At 42.0% G+C, this 27,235-nt stretch overlaps 1 protein-coding gene across 5 annotated transcripts in view; it reads right to left on the bottom strand.

The window, feature by feature from the left end:
• LOC119851219 (desmoplakin) overlaps positions 1–27,235 on the bottom strand; it is a 50,349-nt gene that overhangs the window by 5,403 nt on the left and 17,711 nt on the right. The window contains exons 5-24 of one of the 5 annotated variants that reach the window (XM_043508347.1): positions 24,964–25,092; positions 23,171–23,221; positions 22,169–22,330; positions 21,097–21,201; positions 20,180–20,275; positions 19,496–19,621; positions 18,431–18,583; positions 17,440–17,594; positions 16,299–16,425; positions 15,161–15,371; positions 14,802–14,804; positions 14,303–14,523; positions 13,035–13,201; positions 12,387–12,525; positions 10,586–10,779; positions 9,141–9,303; positions 6,966–7,049; positions 5,631–5,738; positions 4,366–4,464; positions 547–2,841 (exon numbers count right to left, since the gene is read on the bottom strand). In XM_043508347.1, coding sequence (XP_043364282.1) covers positions 547–2,841; positions 4,366–4,464; positions 5,631–5,738; positions 6,966–7,049; positions 9,141–9,303; positions 10,586–10,779; positions 12,387–12,525; positions 13,035–13,201; positions 14,303–14,523; positions 14,802–14,804; positions 15,161–15,371; positions 16,299–16,425; positions 17,440–17,594; positions 18,431–18,583; positions 19,496–19,621; positions 20,180–20,275; positions 21,097–21,201; positions 22,169–22,330; positions 23,171–23,221; positions 24,964–25,092 — 4,788 coding nt within the window. The remainder of the gene's footprint in view (positions 1–546; positions 2,842–4,365; positions 4,465–5,630; positions 5,739–6,965; positions 7,050–9,140; positions 9,304–10,585; positions 10,780–12,386; positions 12,526–13,034; positions 13,202–14,302; positions 14,524–14,801; positions 14,805–15,160; positions 15,372–16,298; positions 16,426–17,439; positions 17,595–18,430; positions 18,584–19,495; positions 19,622–20,179; positions 20,276–21,096; positions 21,202–22,168; positions 22,331–23,170; positions 23,222–24,963; positions 25,093–27,235) is intronic. The other 4 variants (XM_043508348.1, XM_038390689.2, XM_038390686.2 and 1 more) reach the window with 4 other exon arrangements.

Below are 27,235 nucleotides of genomic sequence, written 5' to 3' on the forward strand. Positions count from 1 at the left end.
ACTTTTGAAGATTTTACCCTTAATCCTTAGCTGCAGCCAAAGATATACTCAACCCACTTGAGAAGAGGGGGAAAAGTCTCGTAAGACACTTTTGCAGCTCCTCAATTCTGGGGCTAACATCTGATTCAGCAGCTGGTGCAATTTACAATAGTCTCCGGACTGCTTTCACTTGTGCTGGATGAAACAGTCCCCAAGGATTATACAGCATACGGGGCACAGTTGAAACACAGTGGCAATCCAGGTACTCCCTCTTCCCCTGTAGCTGTAAAATGGGGATTAGTACAGAGCTAGAGTTTCCTTCACACTGGGGGAAATCCTCAGCTGGACTGGTAAGACTGCTTTATGGCCCACTGACACTGCTTCAGGGGTGCACAGGAGCTAGAAAAGGGGCCAGGATCCGACCATTTTAAAAATCAAATTTAAAAGGGAAATTAATCTCAATTATAATTAAACAGCAAAGAGTAAATTAAATTATTTCAAAAAGCCATTGGAGTCAATAACAACATTGGAGAAACAGTAAAGTCGTGATCAAATATTTGTGAATACCTCTAGAGCCTGCTTTTGGAATTTTTCAATTTCCTGTCTCAAATTTTCCCTTTCTCTGTGTAAATCATTAATCAGCCCCTGAAGTTCAAGGGTTTGCTTGCTGCTTGTTTTGAGTTGATTCTTTAGTTCAGCAATAGTAGAATTTTTTTCACCATCAACTTCACTTTTGTCCCTTCTTAGATCATCATATTCCAATCTTAAATTGCGCAACTCTTCCTCTAACATCAAGTGTTCCTTGGTAAGATTCTCAGTAAGAGACTGAAGGCTTTCAATTTCTATTCTGCACTCATTCAGGCTCCTGCTTTTGTCCTCAGTAGCTTTCTGCAAGTGCTCATTTCGGAGGTGAGCCTGTTTTAAGTGTTCCTGCTCTTGAACCAACTGGTGCCTTAAAGTTTCAATCTCAGATGTGTATTTTCTTATCTCCTCCATGAATCTCTGCTTTTCTCTTACTTGACCATCTAGTAACTCTCTCTGGTGTTTAAGGTCATCTTCACTCCTTTTCTTTACAATGGACACTTCCTCTATCTGCTGAGTGAGATTGGTGATTTTAACTGACTGCTCTCTGAAAGATCTCCTCATATTTTCCAATTCCTCTTCTACTTTCTTCCTCTTGGAAGACTCCTCCATTGCATTTTTATTCAGCCTACAAAGTTCCTCTTCCAGTTTATGTTTCTGGAGCTGCAAGTCTTTTACAGTGCTTTGGAACTTTGCACTTTCTTGATCCTTCCCTTTTTTCTCGTGTGAAATTCTTTCGTATTCAATTTTCAGTCGTGTCAGTTCTTGTTCCTGGATCCTCAGTTTGTTGATCGTCTCTGTCGCACTGACGTTAGTTTTCTGCAGATCAAACTGAACTCTTTGTAATTGTTTATTTTCCTCCTCTAAGTCTTTCCTTTTACTTGTTTCCACTTCAAACGACTTTCTCAGTCTTTCAATCTCTTTGTTTCTATCCTGAATTGTCTTTGCAGCATCATCAAGTGACTGCTTGTATCGTATGCTTTCTTCAGAGTGCATCTGAATGACCTGTTTTAGCTCAACCTCCAGTTGATGTTTTTTCTGGGAGATCTCTGAGCTAGTTGCTTTCTGCTGTTGAGCATTTTCCTCTATTTTTCTAAGGTTCTCTGTTGTCTGACTTATTGTGTTCTTCAGTCTCCTAATTTCCTCACACAAATTTCTATTTTCTCGCATAGCATTGTCAAGCTGTGTTCGGTAACTATTTGCGTCCTCTTCTTTTTGCACAGTAATCTGGTGAATTGTAGTCTTGGTGATATTAATTTCGGTCTCATACTTGTTTTTTAAACTAATAATTTCCTCATCAAAATTGTTCCTTACCTTAGCCAGTTCATTTTCAAGTTGCCATTGGCTTTTAGCCTCTTCCTGAAGCTGAATCTTTAATCTTTCTAGCTCCTTAGTTTTTTCCTGAATGGTTAATGCAGCGTCCTCAAGTGCCTGCTTGTACCTTGAGTTGTCTTCATTACGCAGCTGAATTATCTGCTTCAACTCCAGCTCCAGCTGTTGCTTCTGCTGTGACACTTCAGAACCACAGGCCTTCTGCTGAAGAGCATTTTCTTCTGCCCTCCTTCGTTGCTCTGTTGTTTGCAAAATGGCATCATTGAGTCTCACAATCTCATCTTTAAGGTCTCTGTTCTCCCTTGCCAGTCTATCCATCTGGTTTCTGAGACTTTTTGTATCATCTTCTTTTTGGGAAGCTAGCTGATGGATTGTGGTTGTCTTAATATTAATTTCAGTCTCATACTTGTTCTTTAAATTACTCATCTCCTCGTTAAACTGGTTCCTTACCTTAGCCAGCTCATTTTCATATTCCCTCTTCCGTACGCCTTCATCCTGGAGAAGAACCCTTAACTTTTCTATCTCATATTCCTTCTCCTTGATGAACTTCTCAGATTCTAACTTTTGCCAGCTCAGGCTATCTTTCTCATTTTGTCTTTTTTTCTGCAGTTGGTCATAGTCATTTTTCTGCTGCTCATATCTATCCTCCATCTGCTTCCTTTTCCTTTTCTCATCTTCAATCTCATAAGTCAGTCTTGTTATCCTGTCATTTAGATCCTTTATCTGACCATAGCATTTGTCCAGGTTTTGCTTAGCAGAACTGCCATCCATCTCAGCTTGTCTCTTCAACTCCTCCAGACTCATGAGCTTTGCTTTGAGCTGGGAACAGTCCACCTGGAACTTCTGCAGATTCTGTTCCAGAAATTTATACTTGTTGCTATTATCGGAATTTGCATCTCTGGCAAGCCTGAGCTCTTCTTCTAACATTTCAATTTTAGTGGTTTTCATCTGTGGGATCAAAATTGAAAAAATGGGCTGTGATAACTAGTTTGAACCCATCCCATGAATTACACCTTAAAAAACCAACAACTGTAAAGAACATGCCCAACAATTCACAAGACTTTCATTTAATCACTTCTGGACAGATTCAGATACTCTGTAAAATCAATAGGATGATTTCCAGAATAAGATTCTACCCAATGTGAGTACGGTGGCAAAATTTAGCTTTTTGTTTTGGAAACATCAAAGCTCCCAATGCTTCATGCTATTGGGAATGAATGAAATATCTTAGCTTCAAACACATTTAAATTCCCCTCTACCCAGAATTTACTAGCTATTGATATTGTTCATACCTAAGGCTACAATTCTTTCATGGAGATCACGGAATCCGTCACTTCCAGCGACCTCCATGAATTCAGCCCGCAGCGACCAGGAGCTGCAGGGTCCCCTCCGCCACCTAGCATGGATACCCCAGAGCTGCCAGGGGCAGTGGTGGTATCCCAGAGCTTCCTGCCGCAGGCTTCAGCGAGGAGACCCTGGAGCTCCAAGCCCTCTCAGGGAATGGGAGCCCCTGGAGCTCTGAGCGGGCCCCTGCAGCTGTTTAGCCACTGGGGGTGGTGTGGGAACCCCACAACTGATTTTTTTTTTTTTTTTACTAAAAATATCCATGACAAAAAAATCACTAACAGATCACGGGCTTCCATGAATTTTTCTTTATTGCCCATGACCCGTCTGACTTTTACTAAAAATATCCATGACAAAAATCTTAGCCTGATTCATACCCCCCCTCTCCTGTAGGTGCACAGTGCCCCAAAAGAGGTAGGGTGAAGGTAGGATCCCAGTTGTCTGCATGGCCTGTAGAACAGGATTAGTATAGCAAAGTGAGTGGATTATATGCCGTTAAAGAAGCGTAGAAGTGGGCACATTCCCCCGTGCTCCAGGAGCTCCTTCAGAGATGGTGTACCCAAAAAGCAAACGTGCCCTTAAATAAGCTCACTTTAATGGGCTCACTATATATGCACTTTCCTACATATATCTTACATTCCTCACACGTGACCTCTGAATTGGGCCTGATTCTGGTCTCACCATGATGCATCACATCAGCAGTAACACCATTAAAAATCAGTGGAATCACAACACTGCGAAAGGACATAAAATCAGACTCAGGCCCACAGAATGGGTGTGAGGTTTGCAGAAGTAGTCTGGGTTGACCTAATAGGCCAATGCTGGGTACTTTTGATATTCCCACCTCACGTGTAAATCTAATATACACCAGTTTCTACATCACCTCAAAATTGGCCCCACAAGTCACTACCCCAACTTTAAAACGGGGAGAATGGAATTTATTTGCCTACTTCAGAAGTGTGTTGTGAGGATTAATTAGCTTGCTGTTGATATAATCCAGGGTGCTTTTTCCTTTTCAATACTTTGTTTTGCATTTCACTAAGGGCAAAAGCTTTTGACCAGTGATACCTTGCTGTTGGATACTGAGGTGACAATGTAAAAGTACCAGAAATAAAACAAACAGGTTACCTTCAAATCCTCCATGCTCTTTAGTATTTCACTTAAGAATTTGTAATAATCCCCTGATCTTGTAAGAAGCTCTATGTACCGGGACTGAATTTCTGCAGCCTGGAAAATAAAAATAAAACTATGGTCAGTCTATTTTAGAAAGCTGCATGAGACCAGAGAGGGGCTTGTGATTCTTTTAAATGGTTTAAATATATTCCAAGAAACATTGATTTAGAGAGCGTGGAGCTAATTCTCTGCCTTCAAACAACTCCCAATAACCCTAGGAGACTTTGGGAAGTGAAAATGCCTCTTTTTTCCAAGATCCATTTGCCCCACTGCAGATGTGGTGTGAAATCCTGGGTTCAGTTCCCCACATCACCATTTATTTCCTGTGTGACTGGGGCAAGTCACTTCAGGTAAAAAAGTGACCAAAGCACCTAATTGACTAATGAACCTAAGTTCCATTTTGAAAAGTGACTTAGGCACTTTTGAAAATTTTACCCTTAACCTCTCTGTGCCCCACCTGTAAAATGGAGATGATATCCCTGTCCTGCCCTAAGACCTGATTAGGGAGATTTAATGAAACAATATTTCTATATTTCAGCTACTGATCTCAGCTCTGCTCCTAGGATAAAAGAGGAAGGTTTCACACTTCCAATTTTATTTTAAAAAGCACGGATTCAAAAATGCTTTGTGACCACATTATCTATTCAGTAGTGACGTGCTGAAGTTAAACATTAGAAATAGAACATCTTGGAGGCTTCTAACTTTTTTTGATGTATAATGGAATGTAACATTTCTTACAGTGAAGCAGTAATGATGTCACAGAACTTGTCTCTCTCATTTTCTGCATCCAAAAGAGGGATTTGGACACAGTGAAACCGGTGCAGTTCCACTGCACAGGGGGTTCTCTACACAAGGATGTGAAAGGAGATTTGGCGATTCCAGAAGGAAGAATTGGGATGTTGGATCCATGACAATGTGGATCCATCAGCTACACACATCTGTGTGTGAACAGCTCTGTTGCTGCTCCACAGGAGGATCCATCCACTCAACCCCCTGGAACTCTCCTGCACAAAGTTTGGCAAGTCAGGCATGGCATGATGGAAAGGATTTTCCCTTCAGAGTCTAGACTGGTTTAAGAGAAATGATTATAGACCCTAAACAACAGTAGTGCTAGTGGATTAGGATTCAGCAGCATATCTAGCAGGATAGTTTCAGCCGAAACATCTCATGTGAATAAATAAATAGAGTTTACAAGGATCTTGGGGGAAAAGGCAATGTACCTCTTGAAGAATCAACCCTGCAGGTGACTGAACTATAGTCTTCTTGATAGGTATGTTGAGCAACGTTTCCAATCCTGAACTGTAGGAAGCAGCCAGTAATTCATAATCCTGCAAGGATGGGAACAGGTTACAATGCATTTTTAATGAATGCTGAGAAACCTCTCCTGGTCCAGATTTTTAGAACTGTACACTAGTATTTATTGCTGTAAAAGGCCATATGCTCTCCTCTGTCTATGGAGTATGGAGGAAATCTGATCAGCCTGAATACTGCAGAGGAGACTCAGATGAGCGTGCACAGAGGGGAAAGGTGTTCGTTGCTCTGTGACTCATGGTTAGTTAGATGAGATGGAAGGACTAAGGGCACAATTGTTCTGTCACCTTTTCCCCTAGAACAGCAGTTCTCAACCAGGGGTCCAAGGCCCCCTGCGGGGCAGTGAGCAGACTTCAGGGGGTCCTCAAAGCAGGGCCAGCATTAGACTCACTGTGGTCCAGGGCAGAAAGCTGAAGCCCCACTGCTCCAAACTCCGCCACCTGGGGCTGAAGCTGAAGCCTGAGCAACTTAGCTTCACTGGGCCCTGTGTGGCGTGGGACCACAGGCATCTGCCCTGCTTGCTACCCCCTAATGCTGGCCCTGGCTTTTATATGCAGAAAAACCGTTGTAGCACAGCTGGGCTGTGGAGTTTGTATAGCCTGTTGGGGGGACCTCAGAAAGAAAAAGGCTGAGAACCCCTGCCTTAGAACATTTACAGAACAACCTCCTGTGTCTTTCTTGCATCACAGAAGGGATGTGAACACCTGCCAGACACAACAGAGCTACTACTGCATAGCATGAGATGGGGCTGGGAGAAACATGGAGACAAGGGCAAGCCACATAGAAAGATCACTATAATTGTCCCCTGTGGACCTTTCTTGACCTCTGTGGCTATTCTATACTCCTCCTCCTCCCTGATCTGCACTGCCATTGGCCCTGCCTCCCAAAGCAACCCAGGAGCCCCAGATTTCTCATCCACTCCCATCCTTTTAATGTATGACATGGAGGATCTGTATATATAGTGCCTTTGATCCTCCTTCAGAAATCCAGCAGATGTCAATGGGAGCTGCATGCCGGGATGAAAGGAAGGGATGGCCTTAAATATGCAAGTAACCGAGGGTACAAATTGCTTTCAGGAAGCTCTGCTTCCCCCAAGTGCTTTACACTCGCAATTTCTTAACATACAGTCGAATATGAAAGGGGTGAGTTTGGGAGTTTTGCCTGAGTAAAGCTAAGTGAAAACTGCAGGAAGGGGTCCACATAGTGAAAAGCCATTCCTTGTTGAAGTGCTGGAGTAAGTGTACCTTAATTGCAGCTCCACACAGATCCGCTTGCTTGAGAACCTCCTCCACTTTGTCTCGTTTTCCTGTTATTTCACTATGCAAGTTCTGTCCAGGAAACAAAATAGATTTTAAAACTTACTGCACTTCCACTTGCCAAGATTCTCCCTTGTTGGAGAGCAGCAGGTGCCTGTCACGTTCTTGAAAGGGGACTGCAAAATAATAATATGTTGGAATCAAATGGTTTAAGCCTAAAATCCTCACTCTGATACCAATGGGACTTAGTCCGTGGAAGGCCTAAGTATCAGTGGAAACTTGCCTAAGGACTTAGTAACAACTGAGTAAGGACCTCAGGATTTGGGAAGTGCCTGACTTTAGTTTACACCCATTAAAAACCCTCTTTTTACTTGATTTTCCGGCTGTACTTATCACGTAACTTCCATCAATTAGACTCCCTTGGACTACATTCAAAGGTGATGTGTAAGGAAGTGTCAGGAGGTGGGTGAGAATCTAAGAGGGTCTGTGCTCAATCCTTGGCTGTGTGCTGCACAATCGTAGGGATGGCAATACTGCCTTGTGCCCTCCATTTATACAGAACTGAGGGCAAGTCTACACTACAGTGCTACGTCAGCGCAGCTGCACTGCTGTAAAGCATCGGGTGAAGACATACTATGCTGACAGAAGAGTACTCTCCCGTCAGCACAATTACAGACACCCCCCGTGCTACGCAAGACCCGACTTACGCAAATCCGCACTCACGGAAAAAGTTCCGTAAACTAGAAATAGTATTTTTTGTGTGCGGTTTTTTTTTCTCCCCATAATGGTCGGGTATATGTTTCAGACTTATGCAAAATTCGAGTTATGCAAGGTGTTCCAGAACTGAACGATTGTGTAAGTCAGGGAGTGTCTGTACTTCACTTCGGCGGGAAGCGGAAGCTATGTCAGCGAGAGAGCGTCTCCCGCCAACATAGTGCCAGTGTGGACAGTGCAAAACTTGTGTAACTTAGGGGAAGGGGCTTTTTCACACCCCTAAGCGATGTACATTATATCAACTTAGGCTGTAGTAGAGACCGGCCCTGAGGCACAGATAGATTGGAGGTCAAACTGTGAACCCTACACACAATGGTGAGCAGCTACTCATGAGTAGTACTGCAGATTTCAGTGGGACTACTTGTGACAGCAAGTGCTCATCAGTATGAGGAAGAGCTTCACAATCTGGCTGTAGGTGACTTGATCAAAAAGTCACACAGAAAATCAGTGGCAGAAATAGGAATTGAATCTAGCCTTTCTGAGTCCCAGTTGAATGCTTTAAGGACAAAAGCATTCCTGACCCTGAATTCTGTGAGGTACGCTGGGCTCCAGGCTTCCCCCCCGCACCTGAAAATAGGCTGGAAATTTTGTGAGAGCAAAATTAGAGACTCTACTTGAGCAGGGATGAGTTGGCACAGAAATACCTGGTATTTTTAAACACTCAATTCACCAGCGAGGACTCAGGTTGTGGCAATCACCGTATTTTAAGAGCTGGAGGACAGTACTTCCAGAATGGATTTCATGACCAATCTATATGTTCTAATGTCCTTTCTGATTGTCAGTTATCTACCTTATTTTTAGGATGACAGTTACCATAGAAGGAACAATCCTAACAATGTCATACTTATGAATAATGCCGAGAAAATACACAGGTCAGTCAGATTTCCATGTTAGGACTGAAGAGTTATAATGGTAGGATGGCCCTTGCAATAATCGCACATGGAAGACAACAGAATGGGAGGCTAAAGACTCGGTACATGGACTGGGTATCAGCAGACCATAGAGAGACCAACTTGCATGACAGCCATGCGTACAATCATGAGTTTTGAAAGAAAGCTTTTGAAGTCACCATCCCAAAGAAGGAAGTGGTGCAAAAGAGTTTGTTTTCCATATTTAGATATAATACCATTTCAGAATAGTAATAAGTCACTTATGGGGAGCATTTCAGGATGGTTGCTGCATTTCTCAAGTGGCTAAGTTTAATCAACTTTTCAACTAGCACCATACAAACCCTGAGGCATCCTTTTGTCTGTGGCTTGTTTGTTTTTTTTGCCGGTGCAAATATTTTCTAACTCAGAGCAGACCATTACTATGAAGACAACACTGTTGCACAATTATACATTTTAAAAATCTGGTTCACTGAAAACATTGCAGTAAGGTGCCACGTACCTTCTGCTCATGTGAATATCTCATGATGGTGTTGCAATCTCCTAATTTCACAGATTCAATAGCATCTTGCCTGCGCTTCGCATCACAGATCCATTTGTTCAGAACCTGGTATAAATCACGGTAAGTTTTCAGCAGTTTGACCTGTCTTTCTAGATCCCATGATCTAGAAAAAACAAAGAAAAACCATCAATGTGAAAAGTACAGTCTCATTTTTCACAAATTTTCAAATGCTTAAAACAATCCCATCTCTCTCTGCTCATTATTACAAGAGGTAAAACAATAGCAGCTGCTGAAAGAAGATTTAAGGTCAAAATTTTCAAATTTGTATGCTGAAATTTACATCTAAACCCATATTTAGGTACCTAAATAACTGCTCTCATTTTCAGATGTCACTGCAAATCGTGAGTTTGCAGCACCTCTAAAAATCAGACCACTTATTTAGTTGCTCCCTATGGATTTTGCTGCCTAACTGTTGTGTGAGAATACCATATAAGTGCCTGATCTAATTCCCACTAAAGTCACTGGAGAGACTTCTATTGATTTTTTTGGGGGGGGGGAAGGGGGGCGGCAGGGGGAGGAAGCAAGGGTTTGATCAGACCTTAAGTATGACAAGAATCAGGACAACTGATGCAGTTATCTAGATTTACATCAGCACATGCTTGTTTACTGTGATTGAGAGCAGAATTTGGCCTGAAGTCATCGATGCTGGAACTAGAAGTGCTGGAAGTGCTACCGCACCCCCTGGATTGAAGTAGTACCAACAACCACCCAAATACACGGCTTCCACCTTCAGTACCCCTACTAAAAAAATTGTTCCAGCACCACTGCCTGAAGTAACAACTTCAGGATTTGACTCTATTAAAAGTGAAATATTATTTTAAAAAAAATCTAATTTCCTTTTTACTTCTTATGCTGTTCAATTTTTTTTTTTCAATTTATTCAACCTAAACAATGAATACAGATTAATCAGTTTCATTTTTTCTAGTCAGTGTCATTTTCTGGTTCTCACACACTAGCACAGTGTTGCAGTGTTCAAGTGGCAAAACACTATATGGGAATCCATAATTTTTAATGTCACTGAAAATAGTTGATTGTTTATATCAACTATTTTCAGCGACATTAAAAAAAAATTATAAAAACATTTATTTCCATATTAGGTTATAAAAAATCTTTCCCTTCCCGCAACGAAACTCGACATTTTGGGCCTGTCCTACCCAGCAGTGTCCTTTAAAGTGTGCTTAGCCTATTTTTTTGACAATTCTCCCATTGCCAAAAAAACCAAGCTCTACGCAGAGACCACCAAAATTCCCAGAACACTGGTTACATCAGCTCAATGTTTTCCTTCTAGCTACAACATGATGATTATTACAATATCATGGACGGGGTCTGGGGGGACGGGAGAGAGAGAGAGAAGGCAAGAGAACCATCAGGAAATATAGACAAACCTGTGGTCTATCTGTTTCTCCACCCTGTGCCAACGGTCTGTTAGCTGGTTGACTTTGTCAGTGTACTTTGTCAGGTCCAAATCATAGAGGACATAAGCCTGGCTAGACTGCGAGTGGATTTGCATTGCTTTCTGCAGCTCAGATTCCAGGGCGTTCAGCAATGACTTTTTCTGGTTTAGGTCTACTTTCATTTTCTGGATGTGAGAGAAAACCATGAAACATTTAGTTCCCCACCAGGTCTTGACCTTCTATAGTATATATACTGCGTTATAAGGGTTGGTTTTGGCATTTCGGCCCCGATTCAGCAAAGCACTGAACCATATCGATGTCAACAGGACTTCAGAATGTGCTTAAAAATAAGCATGTACCCAAGTGCTTTCTTGAATTGAGCTCTCATTGTCTGTGACTACCATCTCAGCTCTTTTAAATGGTAAAGGGTGGATTTTAAACGTGAAGGGTCTGGCCTGCTCTTCCAATTGTTCTACATCTGAAAGTCTCATTTAATTTCAGAGGATTTATCTGTACATGGAACCTCTGCAGGATCACAATACTGTCAAATACTTTTTATCTAACTGTATTTAAAAAACAAACAAAAAAACACCCTCTTTGCGGATTTTTAAAACAATGACAAGACTTTTTTCTTTAGTTTTATAGTAGACTTAAAAAAAAACACAGAAGATCATGCATTAAAAATAATAAATAATAATAAATTTGGGGTGTCACCAAACTGCATATTGTTGCACTCCCCCAATCCTAGGGTTGCTCTATTCAACGGTGGTCTCTGGGTGAAAGTGCAAGTAGCCTTAGGGCTGCTCTAAATTACAATGGCTGCAAAAGGCTGAAACTACAGCTGTGGATTGGTGTGGTGTAAGGGTACCCCAACTATGCCCTCTTTGCTCTGACCACAGCCTCTTTTTCCCCACTACACCAGCAGTGGGATGGAGGAGCAGCATAGGAATGTATACTCTACTAGAGGATCACCTTACTGTGGGGTGATCATCCCAATGCCAGGTAAATTGGCTCTATAGCCAGATTCTACCCAGAGTGAAGCGCAAAGCGGTTGCTCCACTTATGGACCTGGTCCACTGCGAGTAACTTAAACCTACAAAAAGATATCAAATCCAAAGAAATTCATATAAAGGCTGCCGCTCCATCCCTAGTTTGCACAATCATGTCTCAGAAGCGTAGCTCATCCCCTATGGACAAACATGCACTCTTCAGAAATCTTCAGTTAGAAGACTGATTAAGAAGAGGTATTTGGGGATTAAATCTGGGAGACCTTAACGCTGTTACTCAGTGAACCATAGGAGTACCCTCTCACCCCCCGCCCTCACAGGGTTTATTCCTGAAAGTCACCAGAAATCTAAAATAGAATTTCAGTGTGTGAAAAACATCCCTAACAGTTACACCAGGATCCATAAATATTCATAATCTCTAGCTGTAAAAGCATTTAATCAAACTATTTTCTGTCAAAGCCAATGATACCTATTCATGTAGGATCCAACCTTTTGCAGCTGAGGGGTGGAATGTGCCTAACTCTCAGTGGAAGAACATATGTAAGTGCCGTTGCAGGACCAGGTCACTGGCTAACACAACACTATGATTTAACTGGTCACATCTGAGATGTCAGGAAAGTTAAAATATCAAAACACCACAGGACCAGAATCTCAGCTGGTGTAAATCAGCATAGTTCCACTGAAAGTCAGAGCTATGCCGATTTACGCCAGCTGAGGATCTCTCCTCTCCAGCGTCTTTGGAATTTCAGGAAATACAGCACTTCAGCATGCATTTAACCTCTCACCTTCAGACAGGCTCGGTAAGCCTCCACTTTATCAAGGTCCAAAGAAACCGTTTCCTCCTCGGTGAGTCTGACTTCAAAAACTTTGATCACATCTTCTGCTTGTAGAAGAACCTGGAGCAGTGATCTCAGTGCATTCAAACTGCAATAAAATAAGCGTGACCCAAAATAAATCTATTATAACTTACGCAGGAAAATGCTGCTGTTAGGTTTTACAGGAGCAGAGTTTAAGGCCAGAAGGAACCACCAGATCATCTAGTCTGATCTACTGGATATCATAGGCCATCAGCATCACCCAGCATCCACATACTAAACCCAGTATAATTTCACTATATCTTATTAGTCAAAAGAGGGAGCCTGTGACAAAGAATAAAACCCTGCTACACCAGACTCTTTCAGAAACAGAGATGGAAGTCCACATAGGTGTACAGGCCAACCCACATGGGCTACTATGCAGGATCAAGGCCTAGAATATTAATTCTAGGAAGTGCCTTTACATATTCATATGAAAGGCCCTACATAAAATAACTTTTTTATTGATAAACGAAAGCAGATTTCTGGACTAAGGGAATCTATGAGATTTATGGGATAGTTAAGAAAAAGGAAAATGTTTAAAGTTCATGATCTGTTATAAAAAACTTATTTTCTTACCTGTCTAAGTAGCCAGCAGAGACACCATTAATATTTTCCAGTTTCTGAAACAAGTTAGTTATCTCCAACTGCAAATAGACATACTTTTCAGAGCCTCTGAAATTAGGCAGCAAGTCCTTATGCTTGTTGAGGGTGTCGGCCATTGTTTGTGACTCATTCTGTATACCCTGATGAAAGAGACCAAAATGTCTGTTTTATGCAGATACATTTCTCATGGCTAGATGAACATCCTGCATTGTACATGCCACTAATCTTCCCTCCAAAATATTTCACTTAATCAAATGGATTTGAGTGAGGACTAAAGTAGTGTCCTCAACCTGCATTAATAATATTCACCTATTACGTCTAGGCAGGGCTCTATTCACTTTTATGCACAAGCACAAAAATTGTAGAACCACTGGCCACTCCTCCCCCAAGCCCCTCCTGCTCTACGCTGGGCTACATGAAGTTCATCTCTACAGGGACCAACAACAGTGCCTGCTTTGGCACTGCCCAACCCCTACAGCAGCACTGCCATGGTCCTGCTTTTCTGGAGGTTTTTGCAGCTTCCATGCCCCTGGGGGATTTCACCCTTGAAAAATGAGTCAGTTCAGAAAAAGAAAACCAGCTTCTTTTCTTATTGCTTTCTGAGCCACTGAGGTATCTTGCATAAAGGGGACACTGAAGTACAGTCTAATACAATTAACTGAAGCTGGTCATATTTTTAATCATATGGGCGCAATTCAGGCTATGAACAGCCACATAACCAAAAAGTCATGGTCAGGAGCAGAACTGCCAGGTGTCACTTTTCTGATCCATTCCCCCCTTCAGAGTTCTTAGCCCATAGGTCTGCAGCAGTCAAAGCAATGGAAGGAAAATTCAGGGACAGAGCCTATAAACATGGAGCATGCAGTCTGCATTTCACACAGATTACAGCTGCAGGGATTATCAGTGCAGGAAGATGTTAACATTGCTTTTGCATGTGTGCAAAACGTGAACTCATGCTACGGGCCAGGGGGGCCTGCATCTAGTTCAATAGGGTTTGCTTCTAAAATCAGATTGTCGTCTCTTTCTGTTTAATCCCCCAAGGGAAGAATGAAAATCCAATCCATAGAACTATAGTTAGTTCCCACTTGTAAAATGTCTTCTCTCAATTACACTCACAAACACTCAGAGAAAAGAACAGGATTTATCTATTTCCTAGCTGATCTGGAATGCAATACAGCAAAATCTACCGGAAATGTTCACACTGGGACTGAAAGGCTCAGGGAAAAAACATCTACACTTACCTCCAACTCATTTACTTTGACTGAAAAATTGTGGGAAGCCCCCTGATCCACTCTGAGCGGAGTTCGTTGCACCATACGCATCTCGCAGATTTCTATTTGCCGACGAAGTTTCTGGAGTTCTGTCAGCAGCCAGGCCTCCTGCTTCTCAAGTTCCCGGTTTTTTTCATTAATTAGAACTTGTTTTGATGCATCCAACTGAGTGACTTCAGTTGTTATCACTGTAGAACATATTGGGAGATAACCACTGGCATATGAAACCTGTCAAAGAGCTAACATGCAAAGTCAAGACAATAACAATTTGACTTAATAGTTCATTTGGCTTGTGGAATTAAGATTCCCAATCCTTCATCTGTTCTTATGCAGCTATAATAGAACAAACAAAAAAAATCAGGTGCCACAAAGAAAAGGCTGTATTAAAAAAAAAAAAAAAAAAAAAAAAAATGCAAGAATGAGGTTTTATTTTCTGATCACTGTAAATACACAATATGGGCTAACTTCTGCTCTCCTTTGTGCTGGTGCAAACCCACAGCATCTCCACTGACTTTGCCGGGATAAGTTCAGATTCACACCAGTGTAACTGAGAACACAATTTGTTCCTCTGTGCAAACTATTGCACATGCAGTTTTGTTTTCTTGGGATAAGCAATAGAGTTTCTTAGGCACGCATCTTAAATGGATTTTCTTAAATTTCCTGTGCCTGTAGGGGCCCAATCCAGTGCCCAGTGAAGTCAACAGGAGTCTTTATTGATTTTAAATGACATTGGACCTAGCCAAAGAGAGAGTTTAAACATAAATATTTTCATGAAAAAAAAACAAAACAAAAAAACATTTAATCACTAAAAAAAACTCCCAGACAAACCTTGCTGCTGTTGCTGTGGCCGTTGTTGATTTGGCAGTTGTATAACCAAGGTTTGATAGTGCTTCTGAGCATCAGTGAACTGAGTCTGGATTTTCCGTTTGTCATCATCACCAAACATCTCTGAGCCTTGACTGTTCCTAAGGAATTCTTGGTAATGGATCTCCAGATCAGTTATGATTCTCTGATAATCTTCTGCGCGCATTGTTTTCAGCTAAAACAAAGATGCAGAAATTGTTAAAAATGGAACAACCGGATCAGGCTAATGAGAAGTTAATTACCAGGAAATAGGTTAGCCTAGCTGTGCTATGAAACAATAGAGGTTGCACACTTTAGAACGAAGTTCCCCAGCCTATCTATAATTGAAACTGAGTGCTCTGTAGAGCAGATATCACCAAACTTTGGCAGCCAGAGAGTGAATGTAACTTAATGGGTCTGCTGTTCACACCTCAGCACCTGTCAGTACCAGCAGTACATAATGGAGAAGGGGCTATGAAAGGACCCACAAGGCAAACTTTCCTACTTGCTAATCTTCCAGTATCTCCCTTCCACAGTCAAATAGGAATGTGTTTTGCTTCTCCATTAACAGAATGAAAGATTTTATATCTCTACAGTCCCTTGTACAACAAAGTCATAAAGTCTAACATAGTGGGTCTAGACATGACTACACGTGACACCAGTACCAGTATGGTATGTGTGGTCAGTGGCAATACCAGTACTTCAGGCTTTTGGTGACTGATTTTCTGAGCTTTGGCCCACTTTAATGATGAATCGCTGTTCTGGACCCCAGTCCTCCTACCATATGAATGTGCAGAGCTCTACAAATCCATGGCTATCTGCTTTATATCCAAGGATATCTGTATTGTTTACCCTCTTCGCAGTTCATAAATTTGATGTGGATCCAAATTTTTGTATTCATGCAAGGCTCTAACTAATGTGCATGCTGTAACCTGAGATAGAGTTTAGGCTGTTCTAAATCAGAGTCCTGGGAGTTCAGAGCTCCCCACATTCTAGTGTGTGTTAGAGAGAGACAGCTGAATTGGACATAGTGAGCATTGCTTGGCATAGCAAGAAGTCTAGTCACCTGGCATAGCTGTATGGAAAGGCCAAGCACCACTGTGAAGGCCAACTGAATACCCACCTTAGCAATAGTCATAGCCCTGATTTTCTCAATGTCAATCATGCAATAGTGCCAGGACACCAGACTCTTCATGTTGATGTATAGCTGGTTCCACAGAGCCAGAATAGCTTCATAGTACTGCTCAATCCTGAGATGGGAAAAGAGATTTCACAATCAGTTAGAACAGTGGTTCTCAAACTTTTGTACTGTTGACCCCTTTCACAGCAACCCTCTGAGAGCGACCCCCCTTATACATGAAAAACACTTTTTTAAATATTTAACACCATTATAAATGCTGGAGGTGAAGGGGGGTTTGGGGTTGAGGCTGGCAGATCATGATCCCCCATGTAATACCTTGCAACCCCCAGAGGAGTCCCAACCCCCAGTTTGAGAACTCCCAAGTTAGAACTTCTAAGCCTCCTGCCCATCACAGAAACATTAGTTTGAGAAACTCCAGTCAGCCTATCTACCTGTGTGCTGAGACTGTCCTGTTACTAGAAATGATCCCTGTCAACTAGCTTTTGCTTATTTTTAAACCAGAAAATACAAATTAATTTACAGGTAGTATTTCAAGTTTTACAACGTATTTTAATCACAAGGACATGTGAAGCTACTAGTGAAAAGGAAGAAGGCTTTTTCACATGATGAAGCAGCCAAAAAGGGGCACAATCCATTTTCCCCCCATCCCATGCAGGCCATATTAAAGTGATGTTAGAAGTGTGACACAAACCAGCAAAGGCCACAAAAAGTTTTGGCTGAAGACTATTCAGACTCTCCAGGCCAGATGCACAACTGCTGTCCAGGAGTACTCAGTGTGGCTGTCAGAGGGGAAGTTCCCAATCCTACAGCTGCTTCGCATCAGGCCAACCCCTGGCACAAGTTAGAGTAGCCTGTGGTCCGCTCTAATCTGTGTCAGTTCCCAATGGCTCCAAGGCAGCTGAGATTGTTAGGGAGCAGGGATGCAGACAAACATTTCTTTTTCAATTTGATTTTTAAATGGTCTTAGTATGCACCAAGTTTCACCCATGGGGTGAATTTCTACAAATAAGGGGCCTGATCCTTTACTCCTGTGCCTCATTGGGCCCAAATGATAAAGCAGGGCTTTTTAAACAGACTCTTCCCAAACCTAGGCAAAATATTCAGAACCTTGTCAGTAACTCACTTAGTAGCAAGATCCACAGCTAATGGATTAGGAGGAGGAATAATAAGACCGACAGATGGCACCAGCATATCCACTCCTCCTGGGCCAGTCACAAGCCATTTGCTGCGTTCAGTGTTGTCCTTCAGTATGCATTCGTCTCCTTTACGCACAGTTTTCTGTAAGTAAAGCAGGAGAATTATTTTTTAAAATATTTTTCTTATGTTTAAGCAAAATATGGTTTTCTAGGCAAGACAGACAGACCATTAACCAGGGGTGTGGGGAGGGGTGGGCAGTGTCTGTGGCTTTAACCCACTTCCTATGGTGGCATAAGGAGACCCAGTGCATAACTGGCATTTCCCAAAGCACCGTGCTCGTGGCCCAGAATTACCCAGATCCACCATCCATGTCGGCCAGGAGCTCCTGCAGCCCTGAGGCTGCAGTCATGGCCACAATGCATCTCCACTGCCCTCCATATCCAGGAAGGGACGATTCCTCCCTCTGTTTGCCCTCAAAAACACCTCTCCAGTGTACAGCCCAATAACTCAGGCACTGTGCAGTCATGAATACAGGTCTAGGGCTGGTGTGGAGACCCTTTCCACAGCATGCAAGGCTGTTCAGGCACCCCTCAATGGCTCCTCCACCTGCAGTTCCCTATCAGCTCCTATCCAGCATTTGAGTTGTGTGGAGAACCTTGCGCTGGCCCTCTGATCCACGGAGGAACTTTACATTTGCATGTGTAAATATCTGCTCCAGGACAAATTGTGAATTCATCCAATCAGGGGACAGAAACAATAGCATGCAATATCTCTGACCAACAACAACAAAGTGACACAGTACAGTTACGAATATTTGAGCAAACTATTAAGAAAGATTCAAATCAATTCAAAACATTCAAATCTTGACCAAGAGAGGATTAAAGGGTTACATTTATCAGATCAGTGATTCATTGGGAATTATTTGGTCAGCTCTACTTTTTATAGGATTCATTCTCAGTCTGTAATGAGTACTCTACCAGATCCTGTTTGTAGTCACACAGGGCCTTGAGGATAATGGGCTTGTTACTCCTGTAGTCTGGGTTACGAGACTTCAACTGCACAATCTTCCTGGATTTATTCACCAAGTTCTGCACTTGCCTCTTGTATTCCAAAATTTTCTCTCGTTCATTCTGGAAAGGTAAATTGTATTTTAAACATGTCATTAAAAAAAAAAACTCTTCATACATCTGTATTAATGTCACAATGGCCCACATCTGGCTCTCCCCGAAGTCAGCAGCAAAACTTCTGTTGACCTCAATGGGACCGGGATTTGATCTATGAAAAAAAAACTCTGTTTTTTTTTTTTTTTTTAAAAAGGCTGTAAGTGAATTCAAGTATTTCTACAGCTCTGCCAGCTACTGAGGCATCCCACAGTGTTTTATCCAGATCTATGATTTGTTTAAAGTGAAGTGCAAAAGCCTGGGGCATAGCACACTATGCATGCTCTCAGAATCAAAACAGTAGCACCCTGAATCTTCACCCATTTCTTGTTCAGGCAAGCTCCCATTAAAATAATTGGCTGTTTTCTCTGAATAAGGAATAAGTCAGGACTGTATGACCAGCTCCTGATGAACATTTAAGTCAAATATAGCTTCAAGTCTTAAGATTTCCAAGGAGACTATTATAATATAAAATTATGTGTTAGATCCTTTATTAAGCATACTATACTTCTTTGGGAAGGGAAGGAAGAGAATCTGTTTTGGTGCCTACAAATTCATCTGATGTCTATTCTCTCTATTTTCTAGCATGCCTTACACCTGGAAATGAGCTGGGCCCACACTATATTACATAACACAATGTTTAGCAAATTGCCTATGAAGTGATGAAATACAAATTCAAATGATGCTGACCCATATACGAGATATCACCAGAAAGATCCACTAATGTAGTGTCATTCTGTCTTATATTCTAGAGAACAGCATGCATTAGTACCCAAAATGGGCCCAATCCTGCTTCTGCTGAAATCGATGAGAGTTTTGCCATTGATTTCAATTGGAGCAGGCCCATAATTTGTTAGTGAAATCTGTAAGGTGTGACAGTACCTCAAGTTCTTTGATCTGTTCCAGCAGGCTCTGGAGTGTCATGTTCTTATCACATATGTACTTCTTTCTGACAGAGTCCTGTAGGTTCTTCAGGTAGTTTTCAGTTGACTGGGCCTCTTCAAAAAACTACAAAGAAGGATTGTGATTTCAGTTACACAACTCTCAGAAACTACTCCTTTAAGAAGGGATGGGTATTTTCACAAGTAAAAGGAATCAGAATCATTATCTAACATGAGAATCCCAATTTACATTATGGAAAAGTGCACTGTATAAAACAATAATATAATGTTACTTGGTACTTGATACATAACTATATGAATATATGAAGATTTGGACATAGGAAAATGGCTTTCAGGTACCTAGGGACAAAGTTCATGCTTTTAATCAAACTACAGAAAGTAGTTTGGGAAAGGGAAATGCCAGACTTCCTATGAATTGTTGGTCAAATCAACAGGCCTAATTCTGCAGTTCTTATTTGAGCAAAACTCGCACTGAAATCAATGGGAATTTTACTCTAGGAAGGGCCAGAGAACATGGTCTTATGTTACTCAAAATTGGTAATCTAATTGAGTTTTTGATATGTGACATTTTCAAAAAATGTTATACAAAGCTTGAAGTATAAATGAAGAGGAATAAAACTTCTGATTCACAAAGAGCATTATTACTGCAAACACCAGAACTCACCTGAAAGTATGCTGCGTTCTCCTTCAGATGAACATCAATGCATTTGGTGATCTGAAGAATCCAGCTCCACTGAGTTTGCAGTGTGTCCATGTATGCCTAAAAAAATTAATTTTAAAAAACCATGATTCATTGCACCAATCTTCCACTCACCTCAAGCCTAGAACATGATTCTTTTTCTTTAAGCTATCTACAAAGGCAGGGTCTGCTACTGCAAATACATGCAACTGTGAGTGACTTGACTCATGGAAATAATTTCACTTTTCCGCAAGGCAGCCACTGACCAGCTAACTGACTATAGAGAGGAAATGGTGAATATTGACTTTACACAAAGCGCTGTCAAATGCACAAAGTAAGCAATCTGAAAAATAAAGGAAAATCTTTTTTCCCCAGTAACTTTTCAGTTACAGTGTTCTTAGATGTTACTTGTAACTATAGTAGTTCTAATGTTTTCAGACAGAAATGTTATTTTCAAATTGATGGAGTCTCTTTAAATGTTAGATAAGACAAAACAATGTATTCCAAATTGTGAAAACAAAATTTCTTGGCCTAGCTATTGACTTACATTCTACATTTCAGTTGGAGAAAGTGTGGCTACCTTCACAACCTGGGCAGCTAAACAATCAGAGCAACAAGAATGAGATGCCTAGCTACAATTAACTATGTTTCATATAAATCAATCCATGCGAGATGAAGGAATTTAGGATACATCTAAATACTGCCTTAAGACCAACCATGAATTTTCTAAACACACACGCACTTTCCTTCCTTTAGGAAAATGATCAGTTTTGCCAACAAATGGGTCTCCTTGGAGCTGCCATACAAATATGGCATTTAGTTTACAGACCTTCCATTTTACTGGGAATTTCACTCAGAGAAGAACTATGGGATCGGGTTTAACCCCAGACAGCCTAACCTACCTCAATTTTGTCAGAAGCAGGGTGCTGATTGAGTACTAGTTGGTCACTTTCTTGCTTAAGTTTGTTGAGCTCTTTTTCTTTAAGCTCCAACTGGCTCATGCGTTTCTGTGAATACAAAGCACAGCATTAAACACCACGTCAAAGGCGAATTAACAAATCACGTCATTATCTTGTTTAATAAGAGTTTCCAAAACATGTTAAAGGATGAAAAAGTACTGCAGAAAACTACTAGCGTATAAAAATTAAATGTAATGTATTCAAAGTGATATATTAATATAGTCCATTAAAAAAAAACCCTGTTAAAAGAATAACTTCTCCAATGCTACTCCTGGGGCTGCAGGGCAACAAAGCCACCCTCTAATTCTTACGGTCTACGTGCAGTGATCAAAGGAAAACTTGCAGCACCTTGCAAAAATCTAACGTAACATGACAAAGTATCTGCTTAGAACTGTAAATTTTGTTTTCTTCTTTAAAAGAGTGTAGTGCTTGGGAAAGAAGCTGCATTTAGACAGCTGGACAGTGAAGGACACAGACAGTGACAATGCAAGCTCTCTCTCCCAACACTCCCTGTGTGTCGAGAGACAATTAATAGAGGTGAGACAGTAGTTTCTTCTCTATGTCCGTGCGATCGCTGGTGTCTGCAGTTTGCCAACAGACGTGCTAATGGAAATAATGGGGTTTTAATGTGGCTATCAGTCCATAAGGAACTGGCCTAAGGTTACCAAGCCACATCACAGAGGGCACCAGAGAGTCACAGATTTTAAAGCCAGAAAAGACCATTATGGCTATCTAGTCTGACCTCCTGCTTAGCGCAGTGGATAGAATATCTACCAGCGGTTCCTGCGGCAAGCCCATGACTTCTAATTTAGCCTCAGCCTCTCTTTTAAAAAGACATCCAATCCTGATTTAAATACCCACCACACAGTAACTACCCAACCGAGATAGATACAAACTAGCAACCTGGCAAGTGAAGGAATTCAGACAGTACCAATCTCCTAAGCAATGCAGTGCCCCATCATCAGGATTTATTATGAAAAGTCCACGGGGAGGGGTTTTCTTGGCACTAACTTACAGAAAAGGCCTCCTGCTTCCTGGCAATATCTGTGTTCCTATCACTCCAGTCATACAGAAGCTCCTCTTCCTCACAGTCATTGATCCACATGATCTCTCTGCTAGTGGCTTGGATGAGGTTCTGAAACTGACGCAGTTGATCCATTCTCTCAAAGGAGGATCTCTACAAGGAAAAACAAGAAACAATAAAACCAAAAGGTTAAAAAAAAATCAGAATCACAAAATGCACCTTTTTACAATTCATACAAAAAAATTATTGCAAGACAACTGTTGAAAATAGACAGTGTCTGGATTTATTAAGTAGTGGGATCCAGAAGTCATCAGCCTCTGAAAACATTCGGTTCAAACATAAATACAACAGCATGACTCAGTATTTGTATATGTTTTGTGGAGTGGGTTTGGGTTGTTAAAGAGGTGCATCTATTTACTTCCAAGAGGAGGAAATAGTTCAAGGAAGCCCCACTGATCTAAAGAGAAACACAATGAGCGATTGTTACTGGTACAACCATTAGCAGAGCCCAGCAAGGGATAAATCTGCTGTAGACCAGAGAGTAGTGAACTTCAGGTACCACTGCAGCAAACAGTAGGGAGTGAATTGCACAGGCAAGGAAGATACCAAAATAAGAGAAAGAGACTAAAAATGAAGGGGTCTTTTTGGCTGCTCCCCCCGTTAAGTCTCCTTACTGCTAGTGGGAGTTACGTTCGTATGCCAACAGCAGAACAGACCCCTAGAAGTGGAACTCAGGTCAACAAGATGCATAAAAGACTATGATACAAGAGTGAAAATTAAGACACTGTCAGCATCTCCATTTTAAAATCCAACCTGCAGTGAGGATGAAATTCACCCCTCTGCAGACCAGGCTGAAGTGGGACTGGCAAGGTGCACAAGTTGTGGGCTGGGCCTCTGCACAGGAGACTAATTGTTTTACATTTGATACAATAAGGGATAAAATAAATCAAACCGAGCGCGCATTCCATGTCAGAGGTAAACAAGTGTGCTTACCAGCAGGGTTTCATATTCTTCTTCTAGCTGATGAACTGCAGCCTTCTCACGCTGAAACAAAAGACAAAAATTATTTAGTGCGCTTTGCCTATGACAAACCTAGAGATGAGAGATCTGTGCCTACTCCAGGATGCTTACATACTATAGCGATGGGTGCCACAGACAATCCTAAAACAGACAGATATTAGGGCTGAATGAACTCATACTCTGTCTCATGAACTGATGTCAGATAGGCTCAGTTGTCTGCTCATATTTCAGTTACAGGAACTAAAAAAATCGTGCTCTTATGACCCAATTACCTAAGCCCCAGACTGCACACTTTGGCAAAGATTTCCGCAGGGGGTGGTGCAGAGCTCCAGCACCCCTTGGGCAGCACCAAGACAGTCATCTGACCATGCTTTGGATGAGCAATCTCCCCAGTGCTGTTTGGTACGCACATTGTCTCTGTAATACACAGAACTGCTCCTGAAAGTGGGTGTCCCATGCAATTACATGGAACGGACACATTTTTAGAACTAGTGGATAGCCTTACAATTTCTACAACGCTATGCGCACACAGCACACCCCTGGCAGCAGCGTTTAGGGTTTGTCTAGATACATGCTGCAGTGAAAAGCAAGTTGCATCCACGCTGCAGCGTGTAGCTACACACATCAGTGAAAGGCTCTGACAGTGGGGAGGTAGTGGGGAAAGGCTAGGCAGCATCCAGCGACAAGCAAAGGCTCTAGTAGCAAGGAGGTAGTGGGGCACTACATTGCTAAACATAGCAGTGTGGATGGGGGAGGAATTGCTTGGGCATATAGAGAGCTGTGTAGAGTATATACGCAAGGGTTCAGGTGTGTCTTTCTTCACCTAAGAGTGCTTCACCATCAACGCTGCTATTTATAGCCATGCTAAGGAAGAGTGCAGTGTATGTACTCCACACGCCGCTGTAAGGAGCGTGCACTGTAGATATATACCCAGAGACAGCACCGTCTCGTGGTTTGCAGCATGGAGCTGCAAGTTCTTGTTTTTAATCTCCGGTCTGCCACTGACTCCTTGCGGAACATCAGGTAAATCACACAGGGCTAGGTTGTAACCCTTCTTACTTGTCCAAGCAGGGGAGTAAAAAGGAGTATGCTCCCCCTGCCACCCCGAACCCCATTCTGCTTGGCCGAGAAAGACACACTTAGGTCTTGGCTCCAGGTCTGTAGCACACAGCCCTTGGGCTTCCATGTGACCAAGTGCATGGGAAAGGAATAAAGAAGGGTGGAGCTTTGGCTCCCCCATTCCTCCCACTTGCTGGCCAAGTATCAGGCGGATGTAAGCACCACCTTTTAAAGGCCTGCCCCATTCCCCACTCTAGAACCAAAGGGGAACAGGGAAGGTGTTGTGCCTCAGAGACGTCAGACAAAATACCTGCCTGGTCTGCTCCTGGGGTGGAGCTGTCTTCCCAGCACCCCTTGCTCACGGCTGTACTTACAGGGCACAATCTAGCCCTTAATCTCTGGGTATCAGACTCCCCTAGCTATAAAATGGGAACAACAACACTGACCTACCCTCCTGAAGTGTTGTACGGATTGATTTGTTAAGATTTGTACAAAGTTATGCAATTCCACATCATTGCTCAATATCGTTATCTTCATGGAGATGTTGGAAAAAGAAAGGAACAGCAAAAAGGGCAAGGGGGATTACAAGCATCCTGAAATCTTGACAGCCAGGCCTTTTGAACAGAAGACACCTGGCTATCCTCACTGCTGCAGTAATTTTAGCAGCCTGTGGATATGAACTTAGAAGGGTGGAGAAAGTCTATTACCAGATCTGTTTTCACTTTGTCCAGATGCCAGCGATAGTCCCCAATGGCATTGTGAAATCTCCTGTGGTCATTAATTTGTTGCTCAATAGCTGCTCCATCAAAACCCCATTTCACTAATTCCATTTCAACCTGAAGAAAAAAAGGGAAAGCACGTCTTTTCATCTGCAATAAGGCACATATTACCCAAAACAAAGCACCAGCGAAACACACACACAGGGAAATCTGACTCTAGGAGGTAAGGTGTACAACTGAGCAAAAGGAAGCTCAGAATAGGAGTTTAAAAGTTTCTTAAAAGTGAGATATATTAGATGGTGTAACAGGCTTCTAACAGTTGTTGAGGAACCATCACTTGAGTCACTTAAAACTGGACTAGATAAGGTATATTTTCATTTCTAGTGGGTCTGAGCTAAACCGTTCCTTTATGTTTCCCAGTGTAACTTAATTGACATCACAGGATCTGCTTTGATGGTTTCTAGAAACAGAATCTGGCCCTGTGACTCTATGAGATTCAGGTAGCTTATGAAAGCACACGGAGCCAAATTCTACTCTCAGTTACACATCACATTTCCATCAAAATAAATTACAGTAACTTACAGACTTCAATAGGGAGCAGCACAGGTATATCCAAGAGTGGAATCTGGATTATATTTTTTAGACTGGAATGGCTCTGGAACACATTGTCCGTCTGGCCTATTGATACAGTATATGCAGTTGTAGCCGTATTGGTCCCAGGATACGAGAGAGAGAAGGTGGGTGAGGCATGTCTTTTATTGGACCAACTTCTGTTGGTGAGACACACAAGTTTTCCAGCCACACAGAGCTCTTCAGGTCTGGGAAAGATACTCCTAGCCTCACAGCAAAATGTGAAGCAGAACCGATTGTTTAGCATAAGTAGTTAGCACATATGGTAAGGGACCATTCAAGACAGAGTGGCTTATTAGTAGGGCCCTACCAAATTCACAATCCATTTTGGTAAATTTCACAGTCATATGATTTTAAAAATCGTAAATTTCATTATTTCAGCTATTTAAATCTGAAATGTCACTATGTAATTGTAGGGGTCCTGACCCAAAAAGGATTTTTGGGGTGGCGGGGGGATCACAAGGTTATTGTAGGCGAGGTTGCAGTACTGCTACCCTTACTTCTGCACTGCTGCTGCTGGCAGCAGCGCTGCCTTCAGAGCCGGGCAGCTGGAGAGCAGTGGCCAGGAGCCCAGCTCTGAAGGCAGAGCCGCCGCCAGCAGCAGCCCAGAAGTAAAGATGGCCTGGTACGGCATTGCCACCCTTACTTCTGTGCTGCTGCTGGCAGGGAGCTGCCTTCAGAGCTAGGTGCCTGGTCAACAGTCACCACTCTCCATTTGCCCACCTTTGAAGGCAGGGCAGAAGTAAAGGTGGCAATATCGTGACCCCCCCTAAAATAACCTCACAACCCCCCCACTGCAATTCCCTTTTGGGTCAGGACTCCCAGTTTGAGAAATGCTGGTCTCCTCACAATATCTGTATAGTATCGGGTAAAAGCACACAAAAGACCAGATTTCATGGGAGGAGATCAGATTTCACAGTCCGTGACGCATTTTTCATGGCCATGAATTTGGTAGGGCCTTACCAATTGGTAACATTTCTATTTGGGATGCTTGCAATGTCGAGGGAAAATCTCTAGAAACATTCTTTGAAAAACGTTGAACCCAGACAAAAGCTGACAGCAAGGATCACGATTCCTTGTTTTAATATTTTTAAAATACCAAAGTCCATTAAATCCATTACAAGGATGATCAAAATCTTTATGCTTCCTACTGTAAAAACAGAGCCAAATCACTTTTTTTGATATGTTATATATTAAGATTTGGTTCTAATCTAATCTAATAATTACCAGATATTATCTCAGTCAGAGAGATATTGATATGTAAACATGTGGTGTGTGCATACACATACATACCCATATCACTCTTGGGCTGAGATCATATCAGGTAATTATTAGCCTGGAACCAATTCGCTATGACTCAGCATTGCAATACAACTACTACTACAATACCTGCTATCCTGAGCCACACCCATGGTTAGTCAGAGCTGGAAAGATTCCAAGGCAGAGCTGGAAAGATTCCAACGAAGGAAACCATTTTATACATTTGGCCATCTATAAGTTACACAGGACTTTGACCCTTTTCATTTCAGCTAAAGGCCAAAGTGTTTGAAGCAGCAGCAACCTTAGGTGATTGCCTGTGTGTAAATAAGGGGTGGCTGAATTCCAGCTCACTGCCCCTCTGTTCACCATG

This window comes from Dermochelys coriacea, chromosome 2, assembly GCF_009764565.3.
Source record: "Dermochelys coriacea isolate rDerCor1 chromosome 2, rDerCor1.pri.v4, whole genome shotgun sequence".
In the NCBI taxonomy this organism is placed as follows: domain Eukaryota; kingdom Metazoa; phylum Chordata; order Testudines; family Dermochelyidae; genus Dermochelys; species Dermochelys coriacea.